Source organism: Cuculus canorus, chromosome 17 (genome assembly GCF_017976375.1).
Source record: "Cuculus canorus isolate bCucCan1 chromosome 17, bCucCan1.pri, whole genome shotgun sequence".
NCBI classification, from domain to species: Eukaryota; Metazoa; Chordata; class Aves; order Cuculiformes; family Cuculidae; genus Cuculus; species Cuculus canorus.
In genome coordinates this window covers 10,797,490-10,811,571 of record NC_071417.1, presented here as the reverse complement: position 1 = coordinate 10,811,571, position 14,082 = coordinate 10,797,490, and the positions used below count along the sequence as shown (strand labels likewise).

The window sequence follows — 14,082 nt, the reverse complement described above, 5'->3', positions numbered from 1 at the left end:
TTTATTACTGATAAAGCAAACAGCCTGTGCTGCCCATTGGTTTTGTGGTGTGCAAAGCCCTAGTTTGGCAAAGACAGTTACTTCCACTCTAAAGGGGCATTCAATAGCATTTAAATGCTTACAATTCAGCTACACATCTACTACATCACCACGTCCTGCTCCCGAGTCACTTCAGCATCAACTTAAACAAGTCAAAGTCTATATAAACAAACAGTATTCACAACACAGAGCAATTTCAGATAGAGACTGCATATTTTGAGGTTACCATCTAAAGCTTGAAACCTAGCACATTATCTGTGCTTGCTGGATTCCAGCTGGCATCAACAGAACATAGCTTTTAACTATCACTTTCCTCTATGAGGAATCAGAAAGCTGTTTTGAGTTTGGTTATCGCAGCAGACTGAGCCAGCAGAAGATAACAGAGCACCTGCTACTCCACAAAGACATGGTGACCCCAGCACAATTCCCGAAGACTATCCCGTTAAGCTGAGATTGTTCTTTTGTCTTTTCATATGGCCACTGTACAAAGCATTTCCAGTAAATGGAAACAATAAGCTGTTTTTGAGAAGAGGAGCGCCTGCACTTTGAGCACTGCAGATACTGGAGACAAGGGATGGGTGGGCAGCTCAGAGGGGGCATCTCCTACTTCAGAGCAGGAAAAAGCTTTGGAGTATACCAGCACCTGACCACAAGTACCAGAGTGTTTTGGAAACTAAACATTCATCTGAACAGCTGCTGCTGTCTTAAGTTACAGATTTTTCCAATTTTATCTCAAACTTAAGACCAAAAGCTGTAGGGTCTTGGGGCACTGAGGCTCCTGGGTGCTATTAAATAAGACCTAAAATACACTAAAGTAAAAGCAAGCGCTTTGCTTTTAGAATCAGTAATTTGAGCTTCAGACCACAAAACAAGAGTCTAAAGTGGTGATAATAATGTAGCACAGCAGAGTTTGACAAAACACAGCATGGGAATGAAGGAAATTACTATTTATTCTTCAACATGTATACAGCATATGCTATTTTACAGCAAGTCACCACTGGCATGGTGAAATGGAAGAGAAATACTCACTTTAGTCGATGAAAGTTGGAAGGCATTGGAGAAAAACACCACAGTTAGGACTGTTAATGACTTACACGTTGTTGATACAGGACTGAATTTGAAAACATGCTTTAACATTTACCGTACTAATGAAGGTGGTTAGTGCCACATTAAAATAAAAATAGTTCTATACAATATGTTCAATTTGGTCATGTGCTATTTACAGATTTTACAAAACACACACACGAGCTTGTTACTTCAAGTCAGGCTAACAGGCCAGCAGAGTAACTCCACGTATACAACTGATCATGAGTGCCCTAAGCATAAGAAATCCAATTTCTAGCTATGCAGTGCGAGTTATTTTTCCAGGTCTCAATACAAGTTTTTATCTCAAAGGGGGAGAAAAAAAAAGAAATAATTTGACACATGTAAATAAGGTATTAAAACCCAACTTAAACCCTCTTTTGAATTAAAACAGATTGTGTTTGTTAAAAAGGCTGTTTTAGATTTAAGTAGACAGAAGTAGCCCTCCCTATCCCTGCATAATGGGCAACACTGGCAAAATAAGGTCTGTTACAATAAAATACAATAGACACTTAAATAAATAATCTTAAAAACCCAACCCTAAGTGTGTTGAGAGTATGGAAGAACCCCAGCAGGCTGCACCTGGAATGCTATTTTCTGCATGAGCAAGATTAGGCATACCTCATACAGAAACTGGTGTAAACAAGGACAGTCAAGAACCGAGAGCGAGGAAACAGGAAGAGTGGAAACCAAGAAGAAATCTTGACCGAGGTAGCAGTACTCTCTACCCAGTGCAGAAAGTTCTGCTTATGAATAAAACCTGACTTTATGACAAATTAAGTTTGGATGGTCATGCAGAAGACAAACAGTTACATGCTTTTTTAGTTTTAGACAACACACATTCATTCCCTAAAATCTGCTGCCAATTTAGTTTGATAGTGTCCGCTGGCTCAAAAAAAATTTACTTTTTTTACATGATGAATAGACTATTGAACAGAACACTGTACATGCTTTTCATCTACAAAAAAATATTTGCATAAAATAGTGTTAGTTCTCTGTACATGTCAATGGACACTTTAACTGTGTATAAAAGAGGAATATATTGCCCCCACTGAAGTCAGAAAAAGCAAAAAACCAAAATCTAGATTATGAAACCTCCGTCACCGGCAAATATGTTCATGTGAAAATTCAGCAGAAATAGACAGTTGCTCTAAACAATAAAAAAATTAAGTTAAACTTTTTCTTTGAATGTAAAACTTGTCACCGTGTCAGTCAGGACAAGAACATATCACTAAAGTTAGTGTCTGTGCTGTAAAGCCAGATAACCAAGGGCAGAGTAATGAACACAAACGGCCAGGAAACTCCTTCGGTGCATGCTGACAAAGAACACGGTTTGGTGGCAGGCTGCACACTATCTTTACCAGGTTCCAGGTAGTTACGGGCCACATATTTAAGTGTTTCATCCAGCAGAATGACGGGTAGTGAGATTTTCAATACCATCAGCCACTGTGTCAGGTTCAAAGGTGTGATCTGGAAAATTATCTGAAAGAAAAGCCAAGCGTTACATCTTCCCCTCCATCCCTTGCCTTAAGCTCTGTCTTCACATTTAGGGATGGGTGTAAAATACATGCACTTACTGGCAGTGGTTCCACATAAAGGATAAGGAAGTGGAGTGACATGGACAAGCAAATCGCGCCCACCAGCCAGATATTTTCCCATGGGGGCATCCTCATCAAGGACTGGTTTTCTGATAGACTGCAACAGAGACACGGTACAGATGTGCACGTAAAAGATATCAACAGTAAGTTCAATACATCAGAAAACTAGCTGGAAAGAAAAGCAGCATGGCAAGGCAAGCCATAACTATCCCAGTCATGAAGGAAAGAGACACCAAGATATGTTTTTTATATATTTATATAAACATTGCAACCCTAAACTGCCTTGGAAGTCTGCTTAGCGAAGCAGCCACAGCTCAGCCTCACACTTATTTATGAAAGCTTCTGTGTGTTCTGCTCATTCCTAGTCCCTTTTGGATGCTTGGGACTCAGTGCAGCCACTTCTCAAGCTCACCTCTCTGGCTACACAGAGGGCCACGTACTTGCACCTTATTAATGCCTGTTCTTTAATCCTGCTCTTCAGATTCAACCTGCATTTAGGCTATGCTGTAGAAGAGGCCGAGATCCAGAACACTAGATGTAGAGCAATATCTTACTATGTAGGACTATCACAGTACATTTGTACTTAAAGTTTATTTGTTTTTAAATTAACTGACCTCTAAGCTATTTGAAGAAAAATACCCTTGACATTGTGCTATTTAGTGGTTTCCATTTATAATCTAATATTAATTGGCTAAACCACACTCCCTCAGGGCAGGAAAAACTATTTTCCATATCTTCAGCATTCTTATTTTAGTTCTCCTTGATATCACTTTATACAGAGGAGGGATAATCTGATTGATTAAGTTTAGATTAGAAATAATGGAAAATATTTCAGTTGCTCATGCTCAGTAAAATACCAGAGTGAATTGGCAGACTTAAAAATATACCTTACGATAACAGATCTCAAATGTTGTTTAGGAGAGTAATTTTGTTTGCACTGCCAGGATTCAGAAAGGAAATATGACTCATTGTTCATTATCTGAGCTGTCCATACGCAAAGAGTCAAATGGCATGAAAAAAAAAGATTTTTTGTAAGCTACGCAGCAGCTTTGCTTTCCTGCTTGGACATACGAACCTGTTCAGGGCATTGCACATCTCTATGGTGACAAGTACGGAAAGAGCCATTGTCATTGGATATGGAGACTCAAAAACCACACAGTCGACACCAAAGAAGTCTGGATTGTCCTCTTTGCACTGCAGAAAATGGCTCTAGAACAGAACAACGTAAACTCACTTCCACAGCCAGTCAACTTTTAAAATGTAAAATAGGCAATTATGAAATACTATGAAAACTTTCTAATATGACTTCTATAAGCTGGCAAAAGTTTAAAACCAGTGCTTAGGAAAAATCCCCTTAAGGCTTGTAAGATAAAAGATGACGATTAGTCCTTCAAATTATTTAGAAGCTCAGATATCCCACCTCACCTCCGAGTTCTAGTATTAAGACTAATCATCAGGTTTCATAGTACTAAGTCTGAAAACATCTTGTTACATAAATTTCTATAACCTACTGTTCACTTCAAGTAACAAGTCTGAAAGAAGCATGTACCTTCCCGTCTCCCCCCAAAGATATTAAAGTGAGCAAATACCAGCTGATAAAAGGTAACTCTTGGACCACCATCAGCAGCGATAAACCACCAAGCAGCAGCACCTACTGTGGCAGCACCAACATAACCTTAAAAGAAAACAAAGTGCCTTTTTCAGTGTTGAGAACTGTATGCAAGAGAAGATCACAATTGTCAGACCTGAATCTACCTCAAGACCTCCAGTACCGTTAAAGAAAAAATAGATTGTAATTCATCTATCTCCCAGGCCAAGAATTCTGCTCTACTGGGTCTAACTTAAATAACCATTAAATACTTGTACTAATCTCATGTAAGCTAACAGTTAGAGCTTAAGGCAAACAAGGATATCACTTGGAGAAAAAAATTGCAGGTTGATTACTTCTTAGAATCCAATGAGCCTGTACTTCCATTAACTAGTGCTGAGGTTTACTTACTTTAAGGTCTATGAAGTCAGCTAGGATAACAAGGGTCACGCTTTCTGGCACTTCCACAGAACATCTATTACTAGCTTTCAAGACTTCAGCACACAAGGAGATGGGACAAACTGCTCTCAAGTGGATCTCAAAAAAAATTACCAGCCTAAGTTTACTTAAAACAATTCAAAAGCTATTAGTACTTACATCCAATAGCTAGGTAACGGAAGAAGAGCCATCCGCTGATTAGTGGCTCTTTAGGGTTGCGCGGTGGCTTATTCATGATATCAAGATCAGGAGGATTAAAGCCCAGAGCAGTAGCAGGGAGACCATCCGTCACAAGGTTTACCCATAGCAGTTGGACAGGAATTAAAGCTTCAGGAAAACCCAGGGCAGCAGTCAGGAAGATACTATAAAAAAACCCACCGATTATAAACTTATTCTTGTGCATGTAAATAAGCCTTTTTAACACTTAAGCCTAAGCCAGTAGCATCACTTCTGTTCTCTAACAGTTACTCATTTAATATCACAAGCTAAATATTCACATCAGAAAACTAAAAGCATATCCAAGAACAAACACTTCCAACCAGTGACATGTAAGTTTTGAAGCATCTTCTGGCTACTCCAGGAATCAAACAGTTTCTGCTTTAGCCTTGTTTCTTCTCCACTCCAGTAGTCTGTATATAAATACGTACATACATGCATAAACGCTTGCAAAGCCACTTTCTCAACTAAACACAGATGCTAAAACTTTTGCAGACGTAATAGAGTTTTAGCTCAAATGACTAAGCTTCATTTTACTGGATTACTGCTGGCCCCTGCAAAAATTTAATGAGCATATAACTTTCGTCGCTTCAAGCCTGTGTGAATAAATAGAACAGATTCAGGGGCTGCAGGGAGAGCCACATGAAAGACAGCTTTAGAATTTACAAGAAACAAGGCCAGACAACTTCTGCATTATATTCCACTCTGGGAGAAAGCGTGCTTTGATATAAGCAACTGTTAGGAGATCAATATTTACATTCTAGTAGCAGAAATGCATCTGTAGTATTGGGTCACTATTCCTCACAAAGACACAGAAGATACATTCTTCTTTAACTGAAATACCAGATCTTGTAGTATGTGATTAAGGTTTTTATTTTCATGTTCTAGAGAATTATTCCAATCAGAAATAATTATAAAGCATTAAGCCACCTGCTGAGCTGGAATATAACACACAATGCAAGGTGAATCTTTTGTGGTATGCTAAAATTCTCCAGTGAGGACTGTGCTAGAAGACTTCTGCACAACCACAATGATTGATTCCCTGGAGAACTTCCTTCTCTACTTTTAGTGAGAAATACTGGAACTAAAGAAATAGCTAACAAAAGACTCCATTATCTCTACTCTAGCTGAAAGAATAAAAAATTTTCAACCTACCAAACAACTTCTCCAACATTGGAGGAGATCAAGTAACGGATGAACTGTTTCATGTTGTTATAGATTGCACGTCCTTCTTCCACAGCAGCTACAATAGTTGAGAAATTATCATCTGCTAAAACCATTTCAGAAGCAGTTTTAGCCACTGCAGTACCAGAACCCATAGCAATTCCAATTTCTGCTTTCTTCAATGCAGGGGCATCATTGACACCATCACCAGTCTAAAACAAGAATTGGAAATTAAAAAAACATATACGTGGGCACTTACATATAGGTCCAGAAAGCAATTTTGCACTGTGTGTGGTTTTGAACCTTTAAAATCACTTAAGTGCAAGGTCTGAGGCTTTGAGTTGAGGGAAACGTGGAAGAAGTGTCTTCCAGAATGAGGCATAAGTCTGACGAGGCACAATTTCAGCTTAAGCACAGAAATGCCTTTCAAAACAAGTGGAAGTTAAATTACTTACCATAGCTGTAATCTCATCAAAAGACTGAAGAAACTCAACAATTTTAGATTTGTGGGAAGGCTCTACACGAGCGAAGCAGCGAGCATGGTGACAAGCATCTCTTTGGGCAGCAAGTGACAGTTCATCAAATTCACGCCCAGTAAAAGCTTTTGTAGAAACATCTTCGTCCTCCACAAAGATACCAATGCGGCGGCAAATAGCTACTGCTGTGCCTTTATTATCACCAGTAATCATAATAACTCTAATACCAGCTTGTTTGCACAGCTTTATAGATGAAGCTACTTCAATTCTTGGCGGATCCAGCATACCCACACAGCCGACAAAGGTCAAGTTGGTCTGAAACAAGATGACAGCACTGAGTTTTAGTGCAAGATCCTGCAGACTTCTCATCCGATGTCAGCGAAACAATCGTTTGCTTGCATGTTAACTATGTCTGCATAGTGACATTTGTTTTCACTCCTGTCTACAATATTCGGTGGTTCTATGCTGAGCAATTAAGACACCAAGGCTACAGTATCATGCCATGTGGTCAAAATTACTGTACTATGCATGATATACTTGCTCTTACGACAGGCTTTTTTTCCCTAAAAGGGTTACTTCAGAGGAGTTAACTGTTTCATCATCCTCCATCTATATAGCACGTGAGCTCTGACACCGAATTCAAACAGCTAGAGAAGAACTGAAAGGTCACAAATCTACAAGCCTATTAGCAAGTAAGAGGAAGTAAATGAGAGTTCTTAATGCTTTTGGAATCACAATGCTGCATGTTACCATCTACATGAAGAGAGTATAGGGGGAACATGGTTAATTCTCAGCTCACGATCACACTCTGAAATGGGATCCTAACTTTCCAAACATACCTTGCTTCAAATCTGCTTCCTTATTAGCTAAAGTGTGCTCTAGTTCTCAGCCCTGCAAATTCAACCTGCAAACAGCCAAGTCCTCCTCTCCTTTTTAGCAATCAGTGCCAGAAGCACAGTGCATGAGCCAAAAACTCACATGCAACTCTTGTCATTCCCTTCCCCCTGCCCCAAATCCTAGATAGAAATTTCGTTGGAAAATGACAGTGTAGCCAAGACAACAACCAGTGACAGAGCTTTAGCAGCTGTCAGTATGAAGGAAAGGAAGTGAACTTTACCCTTGGAGGACAAAATGGCAGGTATGTTTCATCACAAAACCCCCAAAGAGATTTTGCAGTTGAGCAATGTCAAACTGAAAAGTATCAGAGCTGAAACCACAATGCAATTTTTGGAATATTTTTTCAGTCAGTCTCTCTGAAACAATTAAGGTTTTATGATCCTGAGGACCTTATGTATACACACAAAATAATACAATTTGCAGGTGGCCTCTTAAATGATTTTTTTCTCATGCTTTTATCCAAGCAGCAACCACCAAGAACACACACAGAGTGTTTTTCTTTAAAACCCAGAATAATCTGGGAGATGAAGTAGGAGTGACAGCTATCATAAACCACAGAATACTCTTAAGTTTTATCCCTTACATTTCTTCAAAGAGACATATAATCTCTTCTTAAACGGAATGCTGTCTTCACACATGGTTAACTACTGTGTCTGACACCAAAAATACGCAGAAAGAAAACATTCTCAGATGTATCCTTCCTCTAGGAAGAATCATGAAGAGTCTCCATTCTCCAGTTTGGGGGAGGGAGAAGCATGAAAAGGATAGGTTACTAAACTTACCTCATAGTTAATGAAATTTGAGGAGTCCTCAAGATTCATTTCCTCTTTTCTGGGTGGATTGTCATGGGTCGCCAGAGCCAAGCAACGCAATGTGTCTCTACCAGTTCCCCATTCTCTAATGACAGACATTATTTTCTGCTTAATTCCTGAGGTTAATGGTATTTTAGCATTTCCAACACGGACATGCGTACATCTGTCAATGACACCTTCTGGAGCACCCTGCAAAGGCAAAAAAATAAAGGTAGCTTAATAAATCTCTTTCCATTACAATATTTTCTCAAATTATAAAGTCTTTCCTTCATCATCAAGCTGCAGTTAGTTGTGCCAGAATTTAGGATTGGGCCTCCTTGGCAGCTATTCCATAACTACACTTTCTCAAGCGAGGAACTGACCTTTACAAACATCTTACTCATGGACGTGCGGCTTGGTTTGTTCGGTGTACAATAGACAGACATAGACTTTCTGTCTCTTGAGAATTCCAGAGTGAATTCTTTCTTCATGAGTTGTTTTATCACCTTACAAAAAAAGAGCATAAAAACACATTTAGATAAAACATAACACAAAACTCGACTCCCCAATGAATTCCAGCTAAAAGAATACTGACCGAGTTGCAAGCATTTGCACGTTCAATTCTAGAAAGTCCTTTCAAGTCTGTGTCAAACACGTTCATCTTTTCAACCAGACAGGTAAGTGCAGTTTCTGTGGCTTCACCAACTTTTTCATATACTCCCTTAGCCTTTAGTTAACACAAAGCAAACAAAAACACAATAGTTTAGTTTACACCTCACCCGGAACCTACCAGAAATAAAAGTTCAAGTTTCACAATGGAAAAAAAGCTTAACAAGACTTACTATGGCTTATGAAAGAAGCCAAATCATAAAAAGCATCTTTGAAGAGTACAATTTGTAGGAAGTTCCAAGCCTTCTTTCCTCTTAAGATCAGCAGAGAAGGATGCCAGTACTTTACCATCGAACACTTAAGTTATTACGAGATGTAGCAACCTCAAGAAGGCGAGGCAAAGCAAGAAAGTAGCAGTGCAATCTATACAATGGGATCTCCAAGTTCCAGATTACACTTGCTGCCTGCCTGGCTTTAGTTTCCTCAGTGTTCAACAACACCAGGAATTAATACTTTAGAGGAACTTAACACCCTCCCCCTTGATTAGAAGGGGATTTGCTACCGAGAGGTAGACAGACAAATGAGAATAAACATTTATTCTCATTCTCACACTCTTCTCTGTTCTAGAATATGTACTTACTTCATTGTAATCCAAAGAGGAATCATTACAGAGGGCACAGATCGTTGCAAGTTCCACAAGGCCATCATACTGGCTACATTTAATAAGTTTGTCATCTTTATGCCTTTCCAAAGGAAGAAGAGGGGGAGATTTAAGTTAGTTATTTAGTATTAGCACCTCACCTTTTTCCCTTCTTCAATCCCTTTACTGTATTTCCATTTAGTACAATGCTTATTAGTTATGGACTTAGAACTACAGAACCAGAAATTGTTGAGAAGAGCAGATTTGATGAAGGTGAGTTCTGAAGTTTAGCTCAGTCATGAACTGAATGACATGATTATCAATGGAATCACTACCTGAATTACAAAACCTTAAAGAGCTCAGTGAAGCGGCATATGAAAGCAGCTTAAAAGTATGCACAGGATTTGGAGGGGAGCTCCCTGTAGGAGAGGGATATTGTTGGATACCATAGGAGCTTAGCTTCCTTGGTCTTACTCATATTCTGCAGGTTTACTACTGCCATGTGTGAAATGCATACATTAGGCGGGCATAAAAGCAGACTGGGTCTCTTAAACATTAATCTACTTTTGTGAACCCCCTAAACCAATGAAAGCTAAGTTATCTCACAACACAAATTCCACTAGAAAAGAAGTACTGTTCACTAGTCATACACTCTTAATGATGAATATCTGAAGTTTTTAGAAAGAAGGAATGTATGTTTTCCCCAGAATAGTGCACCATTTAGACACCATAAATAAGAAGCAGACTCTTCGCTCTTACATTTGGAAATAGTAAAATAATTCATCTCTGGAACATGAGTATACTTCTAGAGTAAGCATAAAAGAACCAAGACAGCGTTCAATACTATTATCCCCCCCCTCCTAAAAATCAGCAAGACATAACTCGTACAGCATCTTTTGTTAAAGCCCTTAAGGAGGGAGGAAGAAGGTCTGGTGGCAGAAAGACATGGATCGCTACTCCATAAGAATTCACAACATAGCCTATGACGTGTCTGATTACGTAACCTTTTGTGGCAGCCTCCTGTACTGCAAACAAATCCCAGTGTTGTATAACAAAGCATGTGGACAGAACCCGTCTTAAAAAAAAACAAGTATGTTTTTAAAAGCTCCATTTTGCATATAAATCTACAGCCATAAGCAGTGGCTTCAAACTCTCAACTCTTCAAAGTTACCAGCAGCTCTCAGTTTGTCACTGTCTATCATAGATCTACGATACGTCTTTTTCCACTTGTTCTAAACTTGAAGGAAACCATCTTGTAACTTGTTATACCAGGGCAGGTTTTTTAATCCCTTCTCTGTGTGCTCCTTACCAACAGTTCCTGAAGAATACCAAGTGCACATGGAGCCTAAGTTGCTGAAGTGAATTCTGCATTGGTTTGCTTGTTTTTTTCCATTAAACTTCAGGCTTTTCAGTTAGCTAAAGCTGAATTCACTTGAAGGTCAAATGCAATCTGCTAGGCTTTGCCACAATTCTTCGTTATTGTTAGTTTTATGGTCTCGGTTTGCAAGTAAGCATGCCCACTGTGTGTGCTGAGACCTTACAAAACTACTCCAAACTGTCTGACAAACATGGTTTCCAGGGACAGTTTGCAGTCCAAGGTGAAGTCAGTCACCTTAACTAAAATCCTTACAAAGCCACCCATTTAAAAAAGCTGTCCATAACTGCAGAGATAAATCTGACCTAAATGTTTGAGGGTTTAGCTATATGTTTCCTTATCCTCCAGGAACAGCCTTTCCGTGACAATTTCCCTTTCACAGAAGGTTCTTTACATCCGTGATTAACACACTTGTTCACATCCCTGCAATTTCAGTAAGTAAATATACAACATTAACATACATTGATGACTGTCTTATTATACTCGCCATCTGTCACCACACTATGGTTTATTGTTTTGTTTATCTAAGGCTCTTGCGAGACCAGCTAATACACAATAGCTGGATGCTTTAAAAAATTAGAATGTCACCTTGCCTAAGTAAATGCCGTCTCCTGAAATGAAAGCATAAGCTTTCGACAGTGATTAGCTTTGAAACAAGAGAGTTGGGGAATTAAAGATTTCCAGCTGGTGAGAACATTGCTGTCTTAACTGCTATGAAAATTGAACAGAGATAATCACTACTGAGATCAGTGAAGACTGCATGGAGTCAGAGGCACGCATGTGAAACTCTACAAGGCTGAAATGTTTACAATAATTGAATCTTAATTCTACTTCACACGCAGTAGAATTTCAATTCTACAAGTAAAACGCAAGTCATAAAATTAATAACACATGAAAGACTGGTCAAATAAAAGAAGCTGTAGCAATCCAGTACAAAGAGGTTTCTCCTAGAAGCAAAACCCTAAAGCTTCCTACATTTGTCAGGATGAAACATCTATCCCACAAGTAGATTTGCAACTGGTAACGTAAAACAAGCGCATCATTCATTTCCTAAGGGACTTGGTTTAACACCAGCTCAAATACCAAACACTGAGTCAAACACAGAGATGCATTCAAGTACAGAGGCACCAAGTCCCATAAACTGCTGAGGGCAGGACACAAGAATTCACAGTATATTTAAGAATTCACTCCAACACATTCATAACTTGCTTCAGAAAAAAGCTCCTGCCTTCTCTGAGACAGGACAACTGGAAACACCGAGTTCACAGATTAACAGAAGCTCACCTGTTCAGATTTATGCAGATTTTTTAAATAAAAAAAAGTAAACCTCATTTTGAAGCACTGCGATAACTAATCTTAGTCCAGGAAGATTTCAGTAACATAAATACTCAATATACTCCTAATTTATTTTTAGATTATCAAAGGAAGATTGCAATATTGGAGACTGTATTAACTAATTACATGAGAGTTTACTTCTAGAGTTTAACTTCCTTTTACTGTCAATTACCTTGCCCCTCTCTCCCCCTTCAGTCTGCGTTCTCACTGGTTGAGGTTTCATTTATTAATAATCATTACTACATGTATCCCTTTCCAAGCATACAGTAACAATCAACAGATAATGAGACAAATAATCTAACTTCAACAGACACTTACACTTCTCCCATGGGAGCATATGTAGAACCAGTCACAGTAAATTCATTCAGGGAACAGCTATCTCCTTCTACTCTGTCCAGGATAAACATCTGAAATTAGAGTTAGAAGTGTTACTACCTTTGAACAATAATTAATGCAAGAGAAGTAAATAGGCCTTAAACAAGCAGGTAAAAGAGGTAAGTTCAGGTTGGATAAATGAACTAGACAAAACCAGATACAATACCCTGAACTTTGATCCCATATGTTTGAACAGCTACCATATATTGAAGAATGAAGTACAGAAAACAGTGCTTCTGTTTAACAGGTCTCATTTGAAAATTGAATCGTGGCAGAAGTATGTCAAAGAGCTGAAAAACACAAACTGCCTACACTTAACCTCTGCTGTGAGGACTACTCACACATCCACTTGACAATCCTGACTATACCCAAGCTCTTCCTGGGCTTCATGCTTGCAAATTCTCCTGTATACATTTCAAAGAGTAGCTCCCATCAAAAGCAGCATAGGGCAGCCTGGAAAATCACATTTCTTGCCACAGTAAAAATAAAAGCATCTACAAATAGGAGAAGCTTCTAGATCTAAGAGGCGAGGTTTTTGGCAAGACCCACACTACGGCCAGCTTCCCATAACACCAGCCACTAAGTGCAAGTGTTTCCTGTCCTTGTTTTCTAGGTATAAGTCGCTTTACCATTCAGTGCACCAGCACCTTAAAACCATTCAGACTGCTCAAGTGCCCTTCTAGCACAGGCTGAAATGTTTTTTTTCAAGAAGAGACACTGATTTGAAGGATGCAGCTGTACCCCATAAGACACCTGCATCTCAGTATTGCCTTTGTTTCTGTTTCTTTTCTAGAAAAGCTGCTGGCAGAAACAAATCTGGGAAGATGGAGATAAAAAATAGTGCCTCAAGCTGCCATGCTCATGACTTGCCAGAATGGTAGTAGTGGATAAAATTTCTCACTGATTGATAGTGAATCTTAATGGAACTTCTTACCCGTGGTTAGCATAAGTCATTGTGCCATATCACGTTTTAACTACATTTTAATTTCCCTTCACTGTGCTGCCTCATATTTTAAGCAAGCATCTTCACAAAATACAGCCTAATAATGAGTGCTCTGCTATTGATCTGTCTCTGTGTCTGGACACCCATAATCTTCAAAGTGATTTTAAAAATCAAAAAGCTAGAAAAGCTAATAAATTAAAATCCCACAAAGGAGAGTAAGTGCATTCTCAGAGGGAGATACCACAGGAGGACACTACAGCAATCCCCAAGTCTTCTCCTAAAGTAGTATTATTTCTGACTGGACCATTTTAGTACAGGGTTCCTTTGGACACTCAGGAGTTACTACTTAACATGAAAATTAAAAGTACAAATAGAATTACTGTTGCAAACTAGTCTTCTTGAAAAGTTAAACAATCTCTCTGCTTACAGTGAAACCAAGAATAAGCATGTTGTTTATGGGTATTAGGGCAAAATCCTGCAATTAAGGGAATTCTGTAGCTGTAAGAGGTTAAAAC

At 38.9% G+C, this 14,082-nt stretch overlaps 1 protein-coding gene across 2 annotated transcripts in view; it reads right to left on the bottom strand.

Annotated features, from left to right (window-relative positions):
* Positions 1 to 14,082, bottom strand: part of ATP2A2 (ATPase sarcoplasmic/endoplasmic reticulum Ca2+ transporting 2) — a 45,278-nt gene that overhangs the window by 3,694 nt on the left and 27,502 nt on the right. Inside the window, exons 9-20 of one of the 2 annotated variants that reach the window (XR_008452698.1) lie at positions 12,568 to 12,656; positions 9,540 to 9,642; positions 8,886 to 9,017; positions 8,674 to 8,796; positions 8,282 to 8,500; positions 6,582 to 6,917; positions 6,118 to 6,338; positions 4,906 to 5,108; positions 4,310 to 4,395; positions 3,796 to 3,929; positions 2,700 to 2,817; positions 1,069 to 2,604 (exon numbers count right to left, since the gene is read on the bottom strand). Coding sequence is in view for 1 of the 2 variants with exons in the window: in XM_054082087.1 (XP_053938062.1) it covers positions 2,484 to 2,604; positions 2,700 to 2,817; positions 3,796 to 3,929; positions 4,310 to 4,395; positions 4,906 to 5,108; positions 6,118 to 6,338; positions 6,582 to 6,917; positions 8,282 to 8,500; positions 8,674 to 8,796; positions 8,886 to 9,017; positions 9,540 to 9,642; positions 12,568 to 12,656 (1,885 nt within the window). In the remaining variant the exon portion in view is untranslated. The remainder of the gene's footprint in view (positions 1 to 1,068; positions 2,605 to 2,699; positions 2,818 to 3,795; positions 3,930 to 4,309; positions 4,396 to 4,905; positions 5,109 to 6,117; positions 6,339 to 6,581; positions 6,918 to 8,281; positions 8,501 to 8,673; positions 8,797 to 8,885; positions 9,018 to 9,539; positions 9,643 to 12,567; positions 12,657 to 14,082) is intronic. The other variant, XM_054082087.1, reaches the window with a different exon arrangement.